General features: G+C 38.0%; 1 protein-coding gene across 1 annotated transcript in view; it reads right to left on the bottom strand.

Moving 5' to 3' along the window:
- Synpr (synaptoporin) overlaps positions 1–22,357 on the bottom strand; it is a 335,672-nt gene that overhangs the window by 1,989 nt on the left and 311,326 nt on the right. The window contains exon 5 of the mRNA XM_052190347.1: positions 3,905–4,096. Within this exon, the coding sequence (XP_052046307.1) occupies positions 3,905–4,096 (192 nt within the window). The remainder of the gene's footprint in view (positions 1–3,904; positions 4,097–22,357) is intronic.

Below are 22,357 nucleotides of genomic sequence, written 5' to 3'. Positions count from 1 at the left end.
TTTGCTCCAGAGACCAACTCCTCACCAAAGCCATCCCTATCTTCACAAATTAGCTGTTCTTAATTTGTATAAGGTAATAGTCAAGTCTATAGTCTTTGCCTGTGAGGACATATTCTTGAGAAATGACAGCAGAGTAGACTTCCAATTGATCTCATCAAAGACTGATTCTCAAGCCCCCTTTTCTCTCTGTCTTCTTCCTCTCCCCCTTTTGTTTTCTATTGCAAATTCTTGTTTTCTTTGAGATTAACCTAAGTCTTAGGTTGTTTAGCAGGGATGATATGGAACATAAATAAATCATCTGTAATAGCTGTGTAATCATACACATGTAATAGCAAATTAGTTAATCCCCAACAAAACTTTTACATAGGGCATTTATATCATGTGTATAATCACTGGGATATTTTCCATTTTAAAAGATACCCATGTTTGTAAGTCTATTCCAACATATCATCTAAAATTTATAAAACAATCTCTTCTGATATGAAGGGATGGCTCTGACTAGAAATGTGCTTCTATTTGTTAGCCTGTCTTGGTCATTCTCCATGTCCTTCCTACTATTCAGTTTTTAAAAGGGCTCAAGTTAATATTAACAACACAGAACATACTCTTGAGATGTTCAAGGAACACTGTTTTCCTGTCACAAACATCACAGCGGTACCAAAATTCCCATTGGCTGGTACATTTAGTAATACATGAATTTTTGAATCCTGCTATTTGTTCCACTTGAAATTGGGAGAGATTTTATTTAGACTTGGATGGGAGGACATCATAAAGATGGTATCAGTCTGTGCATAGCATGAGAAAGATCTGAGAGGTAAAATGTGGCTATCTATAAAAATGATGATCAAGTTACGTGGAGTACAGCTAGAAAAGCAGAAGTAGAAATTATCGACAGTGTAATTATATTTAGTGATTATTGGATAAAAACTGAGATATTGCAGTCTCTTCCCTCTATTGATTTTTAACACTATAGAAGAAATGAACACCAAGTTCTAGAAACTTTCAGGTAATATTTATTCTGCATTCCATAGACTGGGAAGCATGCTCAGTGTTTTTCCATGGATTTTTACTCTGTTGTTACGTTTGAAGTCTACTCTATAATTTTCTACAGTTTTCAGATGGTAACAGTTTTAGAGAGCTGATTTGTTGTTCATAAAGGCAGACAACTGTTTCGTTGTAGAGCCAGGACTTATCCTTGGAGACCACTCTGTCTGTAGTTTTTTGAGTAGTAACAGCATTAGGAGACTTTGGATCCCATTCTACCATTACTGCAGCTAAATCCAGAAACTTTTTCCAGGATCCTTAACAAGATCCCTCTGCATCTGTAATGTCTAAATACCTCACCTATATTTAAGGACTACCATAAAGTAACAAATGTCAAAGAAAATGATTTTGTTACCACAGTAGAAAATATTTATTATTTCTTGACCTTTTTCTTTTTACAGATCTCAGATCAGAGTGGGTGCATGGTTCTTTCTTCAGAATTTGCACTTGACCAGCAGGGTGGGTTCTGTGAGTCATGCTTTGACTACACAATGCCTAAAGCCTTTAGATACAATTGACCCCAGAAGGGCCAATGAGATGCTCTTAACCAGACGCTTGTAACTGGAGCTGAGTTAATGCCAGTCTAAGCACATTTCTTTCTTTAAAAAAATATTATTTCTCTCTCTGTCTGTCTGTCTGCTATCTGTTTGTCTGACTCTCTCTCTCCCTCTCTCCCTCTCCTCTCTATGTGTGTGTGTTATGCATGTGGAAGGCAGAGGACAATTTTTTCTGGAGTCTGTTCTTCCCTTCCTCTTTGTGAGTTCTGGGGATCAGCTAAGCGAGCTTGGACTGTGAGCACCTGCACCCACTGAACCATCTCATTGGCCAAAGCTATTTCTTTGAAAAATTATAAACACTCAGAAACTGCATGTATCTCCCTTCTCCCATATGTTCAGGAAAAACCTTAATACTTATTTAGAAAAGGAGAATAACATAGCAGGTATTGTCTTTCAATAGATACTCGCAGAGAAAGAGATGGGGTTAAGAGGGTGAGAACGTGAAAAGCCCAGTTTATTGGCTATCTTCCAGCCTACAGCCCTACATTCCACTCTAGAGTGACACTTCTAGTTTTTCTCATTAATTTTTGGATTTGCTTGAGCTAGCTTAATGTGACTTGAAGGTAAGCACATTTGTAATTCAAGATTCTGTGTTGACTGATTAATGTCCTTTGCCCTGTGATGGTAATACACAATTCATTTTCCTTGTGGTGTGAAGATTTAGTCCAATAGCTTGAGTCCCAGCCTGGAACTTTTCCACTGGAAGAGGAAAATAGAGTTTAGATAAAAGTTCCTACTACCTGGCAACTCAAAGAGACAATAATTTGGTTGTCTGCTACCAGGAGTTGGGGGGCTGCTCTAGGCTCTTCCATTCTCAGCTCTACAGGCCTCAGCAGGCTCACAAGGTCTTTCAAAAACCTATCACTTTTATCCTGAAATTGAAGCCAGTTTATACTTGCAATCTGGATACTGCAATGAGTAGACATTAGTCCTAGGCACAGCTCTAAAGAACACTTTAAACTTTACTGTAGTCAGTCTGAATCAGCTGTTCTTCTAAAACAAGAGCTTTGGCAGTCAAGGGCACAGTGATAACATTGAAGACTTCACCATTTACTTGCTCATGATTGTTAGGTTTATTAGAACATATTATACTTCATTGATAAGTCCTCCCTTCAGTCCAAGGCCTGTTAGAATGTATGTTGAGCTGCAAAGGCTCTGTAGGATGTCCTAACTTACTAGGGGATGGATTATCAAGCTAGCAGTTGCTGGACAGCACATTTACTTGATTGTTCAACAACATTAAACACTTTTATATTTCTTCTCTTGGATTTTGAGATCAGAGTCACAGTTATTTCTTCAACCCTGCCTACCAACAATGTACAGAAACATCACTATATATCTTAATGCACACTTCTGAGCTGTCACTCACAAGTATGGCTAGCAATAAGAAAGAATGTTCATGACATCCAGGGCATGGTTAATGGTCATGGTTCTTATCTCACAAAGGCAAGATCTATGATAAAACCAGGGACAGTGGAACAACTCTTGCACTGGCCAAATTTCAGAAAGCCGCAGGGGTAATAGCTTAACTTTGCAGCCAAGATAAATATCCTTAACTTTTGCTGCGATGTTCCTTTAGTGAACATGGCTGAGCCTCCCACTCCTTGGTAAATGCTTCCCTTGATTGACATTGTAGCTTGTCTATTAGACACAGCAGCTTCCTTCTGCGGGCTAACACAATTGCTTACACTTATAAATTAGGAATACAATTTAGCCTCTCTCCAACTGTTAGCATTCCTCCTTTCCGTAAGGCTCTGACACTTGATGACAATATTCGATTGTTCAATTACTTTAGTGCATCTTTTGTAAAGCTATCAAGCAGGTAAACTAGAGTAGAGAGAAAATACACAATTATTTTGAGTACTTTTTCAAGCCACATATTTCCTCTTGTACCCTATTAAGCATCTGTATTTTTCTCCAGTTTGGTATATGTGTGGTTTTAATAAAACATTTTTTTCTAGCAAACATCTGAGTTAACAAAATTCTCCTTTCAGCTTCTCGCAGCCTTCAGCCTCAACATTTAGGTTTTATATAAGCTCTGGGTTAGAATTTTCACTTGACTGTCATCTGAGCTATAGCTGCTAATACCTGCTAGGTTTGTATTAAAAACTCTGTAATCAGCAGCATTACAGTGTGTGAGTTTTAACAATAAAAATTTCAAAGGCTAAAATAATCATCTTATTCCTTCATTTTGCTTGGCCTAGTTTTGGAGGCAGAAATAGGGCCAGCTTCAGGGTGCTTCCCCTCACCACTGATCATCAAGTAAAGACTCAGTAAGTGATGTCTGGATGAACAATACTTACCACAGATGTGTTTAAGCTGGACATGACAGGGCTGTGGACAGCCATGCACTTGTTGTAAGGCTGCTTGCAAGCTGACATCAGCAACAGGACTTCTTTGGGATCTGTTGCTGTTTTGACATCAGACAGTCCTTTTGCCCAAGCAGATGAACCCACCAGCCACAAGAATGAAAAGACTACAGTGACGATAAAGTCCTGCACAGAGAGACACAGAAGAAGGCAGGTGTGAGTCCTAGAAACAAATCTGTTAACTTAGACAACTACTATTTGTATTTTGGAAAACTCTAAGATCTCATAGCACTAAGACCTAGATCTTCTGTCAAAAAATAATAAAGTTTTGCGATGCTGAATTTTACTTACATGAGATAAAGAATTATATTTTTATTTAGTTTTTTTTTTTTATTTGAGACAGGATCTCTCTTTGTAGTCCTGGCTGTCTTGAAGTATCTTATAAAGAAAAGGCTGGCTTTGAACTCTCAGAAATCCTCCTACCACTGCCTCCCTAGTGCTGGGATCAAAGGCATAAGCCACCACACCCAGTTGCATTGCTGTTTATTGAAAACCTTATCTGTCTCAGGAACGACTCAATGAATTTATAATCCTTATCTTTTTGTTCCCTAAAGGATCCCTATTTGCATATGGTAAAATAAGTCAGAGAAATGTGTGTCTGAGGCTCTCCATGTGATGATGATAGTCTAACTACTGACCCCACGTTCTTTATCCTGTGGTGTAATGGTTTCAAACAGTTGGAGACATTTGCCCATTATCAAAGACTACTGGGTGGCAATATTTATTCACTTATCTATTTGTAAATCTAACAAATAAAGGTACTATCTACTTCATGCCTGGAACTGAATTCAGTAAAGGGCTGTACTAGCTATTACAGTTTTTTTTTAATTGCTATAGGCTTAGAATAATGTTTACCAATGTTCTGCTTTACTTTGTTTTCTGAGATAGCATTTCTTTTTTTGTAGTCCTGACTGTATATATATATAGTCCTGGCTATAACATAGGTTCTAGAAAATTTTAATCCTGTCCAAAAGTTTCAATCCTGTCTTGATCAATCAGTTCCTGGATAAAAGGCCCATATAACCTTTATATTTACAATAAGTCTTAATCACCTTTAAAGATGGGCAGATATTTACCCTCTATGCTATTAGAATCTACTTTCCTATCTTCCTTGCCTTCCAGGATAGAAAAGCAGCACCAGGTACTGAGATATCCTGAATTTAAGAGCTCTGGGGATGCAAAGCGCCCGGTGTCTGCATGCACGCCAGGTGTCTGCATGGCCCAGGACCTGCGCACATAGGTGGTTCATCTGTCAACCTGCCTGTCATGGGGCCTGTGTCCTATGTGGAGATCAGCAGAGGGAGTGACTCCCTGCTGCCATCTTCTCTGCTTGCCAGGGCAGAAAAGCAGTACCAGGTACTGAGATATCCTGAGGTTATGAGCTCTGGGGGCACAAACTGCCAGGGGTCTGCCTGCGCCCAGGACCTGAGCACATAGGTGGTTTATCTGCCAGCTGGCCTGTCGTGGGGCCTGTGTCCTAAGTGGGGATCAGCAGAGGGAGTGACTCTCCCACCTCTGTCTTCTCTCCATGACAGAGCAGCCATGGAACGACTGGTTCACTGAGACAACCCAAGTATAACATTGCTTGGGGCAAGACTCAGCAGGGTTCCAACAGCACAAAAGAGGAAGGCAGCACATCAGCAATCTGGACCAGAGGAAACCCAAGCATCCAGTGTCACAGAAATAGACTTAAAGGTCCACAGGGGGTTGAAGTACCAACCAGTGATAATAAGACCATCTAACACCAGTGAGAACTAGATGGCTAAAGGCAAACGTAGGAAAATTACTAACAGAAATCAAGGCATTATGGCAACATCTGAACCAAATTCTCCAACAACAGCAAGACCTGGATACCCCCAATACACCAGAAAAACAAGAGTTGGATTTAAAATCACTGCTCGTGACGCTGTTAGAGGGACACATGAAGGACATAAATAAATCTCTTCAAGAAATTCAGGAAAAAAAATGATCAAAAGCTAGAAGCCCTTACAAGGGAAACACAAAAGTCACTTAAAAAAATTCAGGAGAATATGGGTCAAAAAATAGTAGCCAATAAAGAGGAAATGCAAAAATCACTTAAAGAAATACAGGAAAACTTTGATCAACAAGCAGAAGTCATGAAAGAGGAAACACAAAAATCTCTCAAAGAATTACAGGAAAATACAAACAAGCAAGTGAAAAGAACTGAGCAAAAGCATCCAGGATCTAAAAACAGAAGTAGAAACAACTAAGAAATTGCAAAGGGAAACAACTTTGGAGATAGAAAACCTTGGGAAGAAATCAGGGGCCTTAGATGCAAATATCAACAACAGAATACAAGAGATAGAAGAAAGAATCTCAGATGCCGAAGATACCATAGAAACCATGGATTCAACAGTCAAAGCAAATGCAAAATGCAAAAAGCTTGTAACCCAAAATATCCAGTAAATCCAGGACACAATGAGAAAGCCAAACCTAAGGATTATAGGCATTGATGTGAGTGAAGATTTACAACTTAAAGGGACAGAAAATATCTTCAACAAAATTATGGAAGAAAACTTTCCTAACCTAAAGTGAGAGATGCCCATGAATATACAAGAAGCCTACAGAACTCCAAACAGACTGGACCAGAATAGAAATTCTTCCCGTCCCATAATACTCAAACCCCCAAATGTACTAAACAAAGAAAGAATACTAAAGGCAGTAAGAGAAAAAGGTCAAGTAACATATAAAGGAAGACCTATCAGAATTACACCAGACTTCTCACCAGAGACCATGAAAGCTAGAAGATCCTGGGCAGATTTCATGAAGACTCTAAGAGAACACAAATGCCAGTCAAGACTACTATACCCAGCAAAACTCTCAATCACTATAGATGGAAAAGCCAAGACATTCCATGATAAAACCAAATTTATACAATATCTTTCCACAAACCCAGCCCTACAAAGGATAATAGGAGGAAAACACCAATACAAGGAGAGAAACTATATCCTGGAAAAAGCAGGATAATAACCTTCTTTCATTTAACCCAAAAGAAGATAACCACACAAGTATAAAATTAACATCAGAAATGATAGGAAGCAATAATCACTACTCCTTAATATCTCTTAACATCAATGGACTCAATTCCCCAATAAAAAGACATAGACTAACAGACTGGATATGTAAACATGACCCTACATTTTGCTGCATACAGGAAACACACCTCAGTGTCAAAGACAAAAGCTACCTTAGAGTAAAAGGTTGGAAGACAATTCTTTTTTTTTTATTGATATATATTTTATTTACATTTCAAATGATTTCCCCTTTTCTGGGTCCCCACTCCCCACAAGTCCCATAAGCCCTCTTCCCTCCCTCTGTTCCTTCATCTACCCCTTTCCACTTCCCTGTTTTGGAATTCCCCTATACTCTTGCACTGAGTCTTGGAAGACAATTCTACAGGCTAATGGTCTCAGGAAACAAGCCAGAGTTGCCATTCAAATATCAGATAAAATTGACTTTCAACCTAATATCAAAAGAGACATGGATGGACACTTCTTGCTGGTCAAAGGAAAAATCCACCAAGAAGAACTCTCAATACAGAACATCTATGTTCCTAATGCAAGGGCACCATCATTCATAAAAGAAACTTTACTAAAGTTCAAAGCACACATTACACCTAAGACAATAATTGTGGGTGACTTCAACACCCACTCTCCTCAATGGACTGATCAGGAAAAAAGAAATTAAACAGGAGACAGAGAAACTAATTGAAGCTTTGGACCAATTGGATTTAGCAGATATATATATAGAGAGAGCTTTTCATCCCAAAGCAAAAGAATATACCTCTTTCTCAGCACCTCATGGTACCTTCTCCAAAATTGATCATATACTTGGTCACAAGACAGACTTTAACAAATATAAGAAGATCAAAATAATTTTATGCCTATCAGATCACTATGGAGTAAAAGTGGTCTTTAATATCACCAAAAACAACAGAAAGCCCACATACACATGGAAACTGAACAATACTCTACTCAATGATACCTTGATCAAGGAAGAAATAAAGAAAGAACTCAAAGACTTATTAGAATTTACCAAAAATGAAGGCACAACATACCCAAATGTATGGGACATAATGAAAGCAGTGCTAAGAGGAAAACTCATAGTTTTGAGTGCCTTCAAAAAGAAATTGGAGACCGCATACACTAGAAGCTTAATGGCACAGCTAAAAGCCCTGGAAAAAAAAGAAGCTAATTCACCCAGGAGGAGAAGAAGACAGGAAATCATCAAACTCAGGGCTGAAATCAATCAAGTAGAAACTAAGAGAACCATACAAAGAATCAACAAAACCAGGAGCTGGTTCTTTGAAAAAATCAACAAGATAGATAAACCCTTAGCCAGACTAACCAAAGGGCACAGAGACAGTATCCAAATTAACAAAATTAGAAATGAAAAGGGGGATATAACAACAGAAACTGAGGAAATCCAAAAAATCATCATATCCTACTACAAAACCCTATACTCAACACAACTGGAGAATCTGGAGGAAATGGACAATGTCCTTGACAGATACCAAACACCAAAATTAAATCAGTATCAAATAGATCATCTAAACAGACCCATAACCCCTAAAGAAATAGAAGGGGTCATAGAAAGCCTTCCAACCAAAAAAAGCACAGGACCAGATGGTTTTAGTGAGGAATTCTATCAGACCTTCAAAGAAGACTTAACACCAATACTTTTCAAACTATTCCACCAAATAGAAACAGAAGGAACAATACCCAACTCCTTCTACAAAGCCACAATTATGCTGATACCAAAACCACACAAAGATCCAACAAAGAAAGAGAATTTCAGTCCAATATCCCTTATGAATATTGATGCAAAAATACTCAATAAAATTCTTGCCCACCAAATCCAAGAACACATCAAAACGATCATCCACCATGATCAAGTAGGCTTCATCCCAGGGATGCAGGGATCATTCAATATACGGAAATCCATCAATGCTATCCACTACATAAACAAACTCAAAGAAAAAAAACCACATGATCATTTCATTAGATGCTGAAAAAGCATTTGACAAAATTCAGCATCCTTTCATGCTAAAAGTCTTGGAGAGAACAGGAATTCAAGGCCCATGTCTAAGCATAGTAAAAGCAACATACAGCAAACCAGTAGCCAACATCAAACTAAATGGAGAGAAACTTGAAGCAATCCCACTAAAATCAGGGACTAGACAAGGCTGCCCCCTCTCTCCATATCTTTTCAATATAGTTCTTGAAGTCCTAGCTAGAGCAATTAGACAACATAAGGAGGTCAAAGGGATACAAATTGGAAAGGAAGAAGTCAAACTATCACTATTTGCAGATGATATGATAGTGTACTTAATGACCCAAAAAACTCTACCAGAGAACTCCTACAGCTGATAAACAACTTCAGCAAAGTGGCTGGTTACAAAATCAACTCAAGCAAATCAGTAGCCTTTCTATACTCAAAGGATACGCAGACTGAGAAAGAAATTAGGGAAATGACACCCTTTACAATAGCCACAAACAGCATAAAGTATCTTGGGATGACTCTAAGCAAACAAGTGAAAGACTTATACTACAGGAACTTCAGATCTCTGAAAAGGAAATCAAAGACGACCTCAGAAAATGGAAAAATCTTCCATGCTCGTGGATTGGAAGGATTAATATAGTTAAAATGGCCATCTTGCCAAAAGCAATCTACAGATTCAATGCAATCCCCATCAAAATCCCAACTCAGTTCTTCATAGAGTTAGAAAAAGCAATTCTCAAATTCATCTGGAATAACAAAAAACCCAGGATAGCTAAAAACTATTCTCAACAGTAAAAGAACTTCTGGGGGAATCAGTATCCCCGACTTCAAACATTACTACAGAGCCATAGTGATAAAAACTGCATGTTATTGGTACAATGTCAGGCAAGTGGATCAATGGAATAGGATTGAAGAGCCAGAAATAAACCCAAACACATATGGTCATTTGATATTTGACAAAGGAGCTTAAAACATCCAGTGGAAAAAAGATAGCCTTTTCAACAAATGGTGCTCGTTCAATTGGAGGTCACCATGCAGAAGATTGTGAATTGACCCATTCTTATCTCCGTGTACTAAGCTCAACTCCAAGTGGATCAAGGACCTCCACGTAAAACCTGGCACACTGAAACTAATAGAAAAGAAACTGGGAAAGACCCTTGAGGATATGGGCACAGGGGAAAAGTTCCTGAACAGAACACCAACAGCTTTTGCAAGATAAAGAATTGACAAATGGGACCTCATAAAATTACAAAGTTTCTGTAAGGCAAAGGACACTGTCAAAAGGACTAAATGTCAACCAACAGATATGGAAAGGATCTTCACCAACCCTAAATCTGACAGAGCGCTAATATCTAATATATACAAATAACTCAAGAAGGTAGACCCCAGAGAACCAAATAACCCTATTAAAAAGTGGGGTATGAAGCTAAACAAAGAATTTTCACATGAATAACTTCGGATGGCGGAGAAGCACCTTAAGAATTGCTCAACATCTTTAGTCATTAGAGAACTGCAAAACAAAACAACCCTGAGATTTCACCTCACACCAGTCAGAATGGCTAAGGTTAAAAACTCAGGAGACAGTAGGTGTTGGGGAGGATGTGGGGAAAGAGGAACATTCCTCCACTGCTGGTGGGATTGCAAGATGGTACAACCACTGTGGAAATCAGTATGGTGGTTCCTCAGAAAACTGGGCATGACACTTCTGGAGGACACTGCTATACCACTCCTGGGCATATACCCAGAGGATTCCCTGGCATGCAATAAGGACACATGTTCCACTATGTTCATAGGAGCCCTGTTTGTAATAGCTAGAAGCTGGAAAGAACCCTGGTGTCCCTCAATGGAGGAATGGATACAGAAAACGTGGTATATTTACATAATGGTGTACTATTCAGCCATCAGAAATAGTGAATTTATGAAAATCTTAGTCAAATGGATGGAGGTGGAGAACATTATACTAAGTGAGGCAACAGAGTCTCAAAAGATCAATCATGGTATGCACTCACTGATAAGTGGATATTAGCCTAGAAACATGGAAATGCCCAAGACATAATCCACATATTAGATGATGTCCAAGAGGAATGGAGGAGTGGCTCCTGGTGCAGCAGTATAGGGGAATACCAGAACAGGGTAGTGGGAAGGGGTGGATCGGGGAATAGGGGGATGGAAGAGGGCTTATGTGACTTTCGGCGAGTGGGGAGCCAGAAAAGTGGAAATCATTTGAAATGTAAATAAAAATATATTGAATAAAAACAAAAGAATCTTCTTTCTTATTGATAACTCAGAAATATTATTTATTTACTATGTTTTATCTGGGCAGCTCTTAAATCTAATTGGCCAACTCTCAGGGCCATGTTTTAATGGCTCACCTAATATTTGGTGGATTTTCTTTCTCCTTCATCTTCTTCTCCCCTCATTTCTTCAACGCCTAAACCAGGGAACCCTAAACCCCGCTTAGGTCTTATTTGCCCAACTATAGGCTGTCAGTATTTTTATTCACCAATCAAAAACAATTTGGGGACAAGGTCACACAATGCCACTTGTGTCTACATGCAGATTTTCTTGTCTCAGGGACAACCAGGTCTTAGGAGCCCAGTATTAGCATTGGGATACAAGGACCATCAGGCTAACTTACTACATTCCCCCCTTTTGTCAAATTAACAATGCTTTGTCCTTTAGTAATAAACAATACATAGTAGGAACTATTTTGAAACAATTATAAAAGTTATTAAGTATGAATTGCTTTTAAAAGTCAAATATTTTTTAACAGAGATGTGGTACATTATTATCTATTCTATGTGCCTTCCCCACCCAGCCCTTGAGCGGGAATTCCAGACCTGGGTTAGCCATAATCCCCCCACCCCAACCCAGGGTGGAGTGCTCAGACCAAGGTGAATTTCATTGCTCCTCCAGATCTACAAATTCCTGAATTAAGCAGGTGACCCCGCCCAGGTGCCTGAGCAGTGGAGCCAATGCACATTAAGCAGTCAGACCAGTTCTCCTGAACAGACCTTGGAATTTATGGGAGGGGTCTCGCATGAAACTTTAAATTCTGAGTCCTCAATTAAACCTTGGGACCTTGATCAGTAACTGTTTTGTCCTGGTCTTGTTATTCTCTCTGACACCTTCCCATACATCCCAGCTTCCCTTCCAGGTAACCCGATCAATGTAACTTCCCACACTTACAGATTGGCACCCGATGTGGGGCTGGAAACGGAAGGTCTCCTGAGGGACCCTGTCTTGGTGGAGCTATGTAGAAAATGTAAAAGACTGTATCCTGCATGGTGAGCAACTACAGCACTAAATATAAGTAAGTATTAAATTTCATCTTTTTGAAGCTGTTATTGTAGGTTCAGAGGGATACTCAACCCAACGCTGTGGAAATTGGCAGTGGAAAATGGAACAGGAAATTTCTAAACAGGCATTTGTCTGCTTCAGGTGAGAGGACTAGGGTGTGAAGAACAATGGTTATAAACCCTTTTAGATCAGATAGATTCTTATTGCCCAAGGCTCCAAGAATAAAAGAACTTTAGGTAAGAGAACCTGGGGGAGATGGGTACAGCCAAGAACACAGAGAACACCCAAGTGTAAGATCACTTGGGACATGGTGCACCAGGGCCCCACCTATACCCAGGAGCTGGGCAGCAACACAGCCATCTGTACACCTATCCTGCCAGGGGATATCTGCTCAGCAGGGAGTGCTGAGGTTAGAGGTGAGGCCACCATCTTTACTCCTGTGATGGAGCAGGTTGTTACAGCCAGAAACACAGGGAAAACCTGAGTGTAAGATCTCTTGGGACTCGGTCTTCCAGGGCCCCACCTACACCCAGGGGCTGGGCAGTGCCACAGCATTCTGTGCCATGGGATAGCTGGTCATCTAAGGGTGCTGAGACAGGCTTGCAGGCACACAGGAGGGAAAAGCACCATCCAGAGACAACAGGACCAACTAACACCAGAAATAACCAGATGGCAAAAGGCAAAGGTAGGAATGTTTCTAACAGAAATCAAGACAACATGACAATATCCAAACCCAATTCTCCCACAACAGCAAGTCCTGGATACCCCAACACACCAGAAAAGCAAGATTTCTATTTAAAAATCCCAGCTCATGATGCTGATAGAGGGCTTCAAGAAGGACATGAATAACTCCCTTAAAGAAATACAGGTGAACACAAGTAAACAGGGAGAAGTCCTGGAAGAACTAAGGGAAAAACACAACAAAACAGGTGAAGGAATTGAACAAAGCTATCCAGAATCTAAAGATGGTGGAAGAAACAATAAAGAAATCACAAAGGGAAACAACTCTGGACATAGAAAACCTAGGAAAGAATTCAGGAGTCAAGCATCCAAGCATTAACAACAGAATACAAGAGATAGAAGAGAGAATCTCAGATGCAGAAGATACCATAGAAAGCATTGACACAACAGTCAAAGAAAATGCAAAATGCAAAAAGCTCCTGACCCAAAACATCCAGGAAATCCAGGACAAAATGAGAAGACCAAATGTAAAAATTATAGGTATAGAAGAGAGAGATTTACAACTTAAAGGGCCAGTAGATGTCTTCAACAAATTATAGAAGAAAACTTCCCTAACCTAAAGAAAGAGATGTCCATGAACATACAAGAAGCCTACAGAATTCCAAATAGATTTGACCAGAAAAGAAATCCCTCCTGTCACATAATAATTAAAATGCCAAGTGCACTAAACAAAAAAAATATTAAAAGCATAAGTGAAAAAGGTCAAGTAACATATAAAGGTAGACCTATCAAAATTATACCAGCCTTCTCACCAGAAACTATGATCCTGGGCAGATGTCATACAGGCCCTAAGGGAAAACAAATGTCAACCCAGGATGCTACACCTAGGAAATCTTTCAATTACTATAGATGGACAAACTAAGGTATTCCATGACAAAAACAAATTTGCACAATATCTTTCTACAAACTCAGCCCTTCAAAGGATTATGAATAGAAAACACCAACAAAAGGAGGGAAACTACACACTAGAAAAAGCAAGAAATTAATCTTTCAACAAACCCTAAAGAAAGCCACACAAACATAAAAATTACATTAAAAATAACAGGAAGCAACAATCACTATTCCTTAACATCTCTTAATATCAATGGACTTAATTCGCCAATAAAAAGACACAGACTAACAGACTGGATATATAAACAGGACCCAATATTTTACTGCATACAGGAAACACAAATCAGTGTCAAAGACAAACACTACCTCAGAGTAAAAGGCTGAAAAACAGTTTTCCAAGCAAATGGTCCCAGGAAACAAGCTGGACTAGCCATTTAAATATTAGATAAAATTGACTTTCAACCAAATGTCATCAAAAAAGACATGGAAGGACACTTTGTACTCATCAAAGGGAAAATCTACCAAGAAGAATTCTCAATTCTGAACATCTATGCTCCAAATACAAGGGCGCCTTCATTCAAAAAAGAAATTTTACTAAAGCTTAAAGCACACATTGCACCTCACACAATAATTGTGGTGAGTTCAATACCCCACTATCCTCAATGGACAGATCAAGGAAACACAAACTAAACAGAAATACAGTAAAACTAACAGAAGTTTTGGACCAAATAGATTTAATAGATATCTATAGAACATTTCAACCTAAATAAAAAAATATACCTTCTCAGCATCTCATGGTACCTTCTCCAAAATTGCCCATATAATTAGTCACAAAAAAAAAGATTTCACCTTATATAAGAATAACCAACTAATCCCATTCTTCCTATTAGATCACTATGGAATAAGGGTGATCTTCAATAGCAACAAAAACAACAGAAATCCCCCACACACATGGAAGCTGAACAATGCTCTAATCAATGATTCTGGTCAAGGAAAAAATAAGGAAAGAAATCAAAGACTTTTTAGAATTTAATGAAAATGAAGGCACAACATACCCAAATTTATGGGACACAATGAAAGCAGTGCTGAGGAAAACTCATAGCTTTGAGTGCCTACAAAAAGAAGCTGGAGAAAGAATATACTAGTAGCTTAACAACACAACTGAAATATTTAGAACAGAAAGAAGCTAATATACCCAAGAGGAGTAGAAGGCGGGAAATCGACAAACTCAAGACTGAAATCAACCAAATAGAAACAAAAAGAAATGTACAAAGAATCAACAAAACCAGGGCCTGGTTCTTTGAGAAAATCAAGAAGATAGATAAACCTTTAGCCAGACTAATCAGAGGGCACAGGGGCAGTATACAAATTAACAAAATCAGAAATGAAAAGGGAGGTATAACAACAGAAACTGAGAAAATTCAAAAAGTAATCTGATCCTACTACAAAAGCCTATACTCAACACAAGTGGAAAATCTGGATGAAATGGACAATTTACTAGACAGATACCAAATAACAAAGTTAAATCAGTATTCTATAGATCATTTAAACAGTCCCATAACCCCTAAAGAAATAGAAGTGGTCATTGACAGTCTCCCAACCAAAAAAAAAAGCACAGGACCAGATGGTTCTGCACCACAGTGCAGAATTCTATCAGACCTTCAAAGAAGATCTAACACCAATGCTCTTCAAATTCTTCCACAAAATAGAAACCAAAGGAACACTACCCATGTTGTTCTATGAAACCACAGTTTCTCTGATACCAAAACCACACAAAGATCTAACAAAGAAAGAGAACTTCAGACCAATTTCCCCTCTGAATATCGATGCAAAAATAATCAATAAATTTTTCCCAACCAAATCAAAGAACACATCCAAATGATCATTCATCATGATCAAGTTGGCTTCATCCCAGGGATGTAGGGATGGTTCAATATACAGAAATCCATCAATGTAATCCACTGCAAAAAACAAACTAAAAAACAAAAACAAAAACCACATGGTCATTTCATTACACGCTGAAAAAGCATTTGACAAAATTCAGCATCCTTTCATGTTAAAAGTCTTGGAAAGAACAGGAATTCAAGGGCCATACCTAGACCTAGTAAAAGCAATATACAGCAAACCAGTAGCCAACATCATTCATATGACGGAGCTTCCAAATATTATGGTGAGGATTGGCCTCCTAGCACACCTTCTCCTATGCCTATGGCATCTATTGTATGAGATGATATACAGATGGATATGCAAGTTCATAAATTGGAGGTTGAAATTAAATTGCAGAAATTGGCTAATGAGCTACAGGAGCTAAAAAGGGTATCAAGTGGAGGAAGGAGCAGTGATTCTGAGATCCACCAATTGCTGCTAGAAAGAACTGTGATTCATGCTCGACGGAAAGGACAGGATATATCTGACATGCTGGCCTTCCCTACCTTTGGGATCATGGACCAGAAGAACAATAGAGTTAGACAATATCAGAGCTTGGAGTTCAAAATGATAAAACAATTAAAAATAGCTGCGGCACAGTATGGCCCTACAGCTAGCTGCTTTTACACAAGCTTTGTTGGATACTGTGATGGAGTCAAATTTAACCCCTCTAGATTGGAGGACTCTATGTAAGGCTACTTCGTCAGGAGGAGATTTCTTGCTTTGGAGTTCTGAATGGCATGAAGCTAGTAAGAGAACTGACATGATGAATGCTCAGACAGGTAATCCAGATTGGGATGCTAACATGCTTTTAGGAGAAGGTTGATATGAAGGCAATGCTAATCAAATTGGGTTTCCTTTTGTAGTGTATGCACAGGCTGCAATGGCTGCTGACTATGTGTGGAATCAATTATCAACTAAATGGGATCTCAGTGGAAGTTTAGCTAGCATTAGACAGGCTACTTTTTCAGGATTTTGTGGATAGGGTACTGAAATCTGCTAATAGAAATTTTGGAGATTTTTCAAGCAGGAAATCCATTTGTTACACATGTGGCTTATGAGAATGCTAATGCAGCTCTTTGCACCTCCATTAGACCTTACAAAGAACAGATGGACTTAGCTGGGTATATTTGTCTTTGTGCAGAGATTGGGCCTTTGTATAATCAAGGTCTAGCCATGGCTGCAGCTTTGCAAGGAACAACTGTGGAAGCGATACCCTCACAGAGACAAGGGAATAAAGTGTGTTTTAAATGTGGAGGTTTGGGTCATTTTAAAAGTGATTGTCCTAGGAACAGAGGTGCAGTAAGCGGGCAATCAGGTTTGTCCTCAAACCCCAGGAGTTTGTCCTCAATGCAGGAAAGGTAACCACTGGGCCAGGAAATGTAAATCTAAGACATATTCAGGGCTTTCCTGTGTCAAGAAATGGGCAGAAGGGACAACCTCAGGCCTTCAGATGCCCACAGCCAGCAGCTTATGAGGCCATGAAGCTGCTACCAGGCCAGGGAAATCCGTTTTTGAATTTATCAGGGCAACACCAGGAAGTGCAGGACTGGACTTCTGTTCCACCTCCCATGCAGTATTAACCCCAGAAATGGGTGTTCAGACCCTGCCTACAGGGGTTTTTGGACCTTGCCTGCAGAAACTTGGGGCTTATTTCTAGGACGAAGCAGTATCATTGTAAAAGGATTGCAGATTTATCCAAGAGTCATAGATAATGATTATGAGTGAGAAATTAAAATTATGGCTGCTTCCCCTCATGGTATTATAACTATATCTGATAACTAAAGAATTGCTCAACTTATATTAGTTCCCTTGCATCCGTTACCTTCCAGATTCATTAAGAGTAAGTGAGGACAGAGTGGCTTTGGTTCCTCTGATGTGTATTGGGTTCAACCTATTACTAGTAAGAGACCTAACCTTAAATTAACAATTGAGGGAAAAAGCTTTGAAGGATTAATAGATACTGGAGCTGATGTGACAATAATTAGAGGACAAGATTGGCCTTCAACATGGCCCTTGTCAGATATGCTCACTCACCTCCAAGGGATTGGTTATGCCAATAACCCAAAGCAAATCCCTGAACTTCTAACCTGGAAAGATGAAGAAAGCAATTCGGGAGAAATTCAGTCTTATGCCAAATTATTACCCTTTGAGGACGAGATCTCTTGTCACAGATGGGTCTTATAATGTGTAGTCCTAATTAGGTAGTGGCTATGCAAATATTAGAACAAGGATTTTTGTCTGGTCAGGGGCTAGGAAAAGAAAACAAGGCATTAAAAGGTTTGAAAGTCCTAAGCCTCACTCTTACACTGGTTTGGGTCATTTTTCATAATGGCCACTATCTTGCCTGAATCCCATGCTGATAAAATTCAATGACTAAATTATTATCCAATGTGGGTTGATCAGTGGTTTTTATCTAAAGAAAAAATAGAAGCCACCTCTTCACTAGTGCAGGAGCAACTAGAGGCAGGACATCTAAGAGAATCTCAGTCACCATTGAATACTCCAACATTTGTTATCAAGAAAAAAATTGATAAATGGAGATTGTTACAAGATCTAAGAAAGGTTAATGAAACCATGGTACCTATGGGAGCTTTAAAACCTGAGTTCCCATCTCCAGTGGCTGTTCCTAGAGGATATTATAAAATAGTGGTAGATTTGAAAGATTGTTTCTTTACTATTCCTTTGCACCCTGAAGATTGCAAAAGATTCGCTTTCAGTGTTCCTTCTATTAACTTCATGGAACCTATGAAAAGATATCAATGGACAGTTCTTCTTCAGGGCATGGCCAACAGTCCTTCTTTATGTCAAAAGTTTTTGGCACAGGCCATTCAGCCTGTAAAACAGCAATGCCCAGAGATATACCGTATTCATTACACAGACGATGTCCTAATAGCAGGAAAAGATCCTCAGTACTTGTTTTAATATTATAGAGATTTACAATAGGCTTTAGCTGATAAAGACTGCAAATAGCTCCAGAAAAAGTGCAAACTCAGGATCCTTATAATTATTTGGGCTTCAGACTTACAGATGAAGCTGTTTTTCCCCAGGAGATAATCATTTGCAGGGACACTTTAAAAACTTTAAATGATTTTTAAAAGTTGTTAGGTGACATTAATTGGCTTCACCCCTATTTAAAGCTTACTACAGTAGAATTATGCCCTTTATTTGATATTCTACAAGGGAATGCTGATCCTACATCCCCTATATCTTTAACCCCAAAAGGGCTGCTGGCCTTAGAGCAAGTAGAAAGAGCTATTGAAAAACAATTTGTTACCAATAGATTATTCTGTGCCTTTATATCTGTTGATTTTTAATTTGACTCATACACCCACAGGATTGTTGTAGCAAAGGACTCCTCTTATGTGAATTCATTTGAGGGTGTCTCCTAAATGTAATATTCTGCCATATTATGAGGCAGTAGCCCAGATGATTATACTTGGAAGGAAGCAGGCACTGACTTATTTTGGAAAAGAACCAGATATCATTATTCAGCCTTTTAACATAGATCAAGATACTTGGCTGAAGCAGCATAGTATGGATTGGTTGCTTCCTCAAATAGGATTTAAAGAAACTATAGATAATCATTATCCTCAAGATAGGTTGATAAAAATTTTAAATGTGCATAAGGTTTTTTTCCTAATATGACATCTTTACAGCCACTGCATAATGCTCTTTAGATTTTCAAGGACAGCTCCTCTAAAAGACGAGCTGTATATCTTATGAATAATCAACAGGTGGTAATAGAAACCCCTGGGCACTCAGCCCAGTTAGTAGGACTGACAGCATACTAAATGTTTTTTAATCTGTAGATAACACTTTTAATCTTTTTACTGATAGTTTGTATGTTGCTGAATGAATTCCTCTGTTTGAAACTTGTGGCACATTTAATTTTAATATGCCAACAGGATCCTTGGTTTCACAATTGCAAAACACCATTCTTTCTAGAAACAAATCTCTTTTATATCAGCCATATAAGAGCTCTACTCTGGTCTTCCTGGACCTTTAGCTACAGGCAATGATTGCATTGAGAAAGCTTTAATAGGAGAGGCTTTAGTTTCAGATCCTGTTGTGTTGGCTAGAAGTTTCATCTTGGCCATTTGTACCAGGGAGCCAGTCAGCTCCACAGCCTCTGCGCACAAACCCTGCCAGAAGAGAGCTGGTCCCCAGGAGTACAGACACAGGCTTATAGGCCCAAAGAAGGGACAAGCAAGACCAACTAACAATAGAGATAAACAGATGGCAAAAGGCAAGGAAAATAACACTACTAACAGAAACCAAGGCTACTTGGCAACATCAGAACCCAGTTTGTTCACCACAGCAAGTACAGGATACCCCAACACATGGGAAAAACCAGAGTTGGATTTAAAATCATATCTCATGATGCTGTTAGAGGGCTTCAAGAAGAACTTAAATAAATCCCTTAAAGAAATTAAAGAAATACAGGAGAACATGGGTCAATGAGTAAAAGCCCTTAAAGAGGAAATACAAAAAAATCACTTAAAGAAATACAGGAGAACATGGGTCAACAGGCAGAAGCCCTTAAAGAGAAACACAAAAGTCACTTAAAGAAGAAACACAAAAATCACTTAAAGAATTACAGACACAAATTAAAAACACAAACAATCAAGTGAAGGAACTGAACAAAACCATCCAGGATCTAAAAGTAGAAGTAGAAACAATAAAGAAATTACAAAGGGAAACAACTCAGGACATAGAAAACCTTGGAAAGAATTCAGGAGTCATAGCTGCAAGCATCAACAACAGAATACAAGAGGTAGAAGAAAGAATCTCAGGTGTTGAAGATACTATAGAAAACATTGACTCAACAGTCAAAGGAACTGGAAAATGCTTAAACTTTGTAATAAAATCATCCAGGAAATCCAGTACACAATAAGAAGACCAAACCTAAGGATTATAGGAATAGAAGAGAGCAAAGATTTCCAACTTAAAGGGCCAGAAAATATCTTCAACAAAATTATAGAAGAAAACATCCCTAACCTAAAGAAAGAGATTCCCATAAACATACAAGAAGTCTACAGAACTCCAAATAGATTTGACCAGAAAAGAAATTCCTCCTGTCACATAATAATTAAATTGCCTAATGCAATAAACAAAGAAAGAATATTAAAAGCAGTAAGGGAAAAAGATCAAGTAACTTATAAAGGCAGACCTATCAGAATTACACCAGACTTCTCACCAGAGACCATGAAAGCTAGAAAATCCTGGGCAGATCTCATACGGACCCTAAGAGAACACAAATGCCTGCCCAGACTACTATACCCAACAAAACTCTCGATCAACATAAATGGAGAAACCAAGATATTTCATGGTAAAACCAAATTTACACAATATCTTCCTACAAATCTAGTCCTACAAAGGATAATAGATGGAAAACACCAACACAAGGAGGGAAACTATGCCCTATAAGTAAGATATGTAGTAATCTTCTTACAACAAACCCAAAAGAAGATATCCACACAAACATAAAAATAACATCCAAAATAAAAGGAAGCACCAATCAGTATTCCTTAATATTTTTTAACATCAATGGACTCAATTCCCCAATAAAAAGACATGTACTAACAAAAATATTTTTCATGTAAATCTTCAATTTTATCAGAAAATGTTTGTAATTCTTCTTTTAATTAATTTAGTAATGTTTTTTATGGCTACCATTTTATCTGCATTTTTTCATGATAATCTTCAATTTTAACATTGTTTTCTTTATATTTCTTCTATTTTATCAGAAATGCTTTCCATGTAAATCTCTGATTTTATCACAAAATATTTTTAATTCCACCTCAATTAATTTAGAAAGGTTTTTATGTCTACCATTTTATCTGTGTAATTTTCTATAAAATAGTCAATTTTAACATGTTTTTCTATATATTTCTTGAATTTTATCTGAAATACTTGCTACATAAATCTTCAATTTTACCTGGAAATATTTATAATTCCACTTTCAATTAACTTAGAATTATTTTTATGCCTACCATTTTATCTGTATAATTTTCCACGATAATCTTCAATTTTAACATGCTTTTCTATATATTTCTTCAATTTTATCAGAAATATTTTAAATGTAAATCTTCAACTTTATCAGAAAACATTTATAATTCCAGTTTCAATCAACTTAGGAATACTTTTCTTCCTACCATTATTATATCTATATAAAAATTTCCATGATAATTCACTTTTTAACATGTTTCTCTATATTTTCTACAATTTTATCAGAAACATTTTCCATGTAAATTTTCAATTCTATCATAAAATATTTCTTCTTCCTTTTTCTATTAATTTAGCAATGTTTATGTCTATAAACATTTTCCATGAAAATGTGAATTTTAACATTTTTTCTATATATCCCTTCTATTTTATCAGAAATATTTTCCATGTAAATCTTCAAATTTATCATAAAATGTTTTTTACTTCTTTTTTTCAATAAAAGAACATGCTTTTTAAAAAACAAGTTTCATCTTTCTAGTTACACCTTAAGACTCTGACATAAGATCACTAACAAGCAAGCAAGAATGACTGTGGAACAGTGCCCTGCCTTACATTAAC

The sequence above is a fragment of the Apodemus sylvaticus genome, chromosome 8 (genome assembly GCF_947179515.1).
Source record: "Apodemus sylvaticus chromosome 8, mApoSyl1.1, whole genome shotgun sequence".
Classification (NCBI taxonomy): Eukaryota; Metazoa; Chordata; class Mammalia; order Rodentia; family Muridae; genus Apodemus; species Apodemus sylvaticus.
Note: the sequence above shows the minus strand (reverse complement) of the source record. Positions and strands in the feature narration are given on the sequence as shown.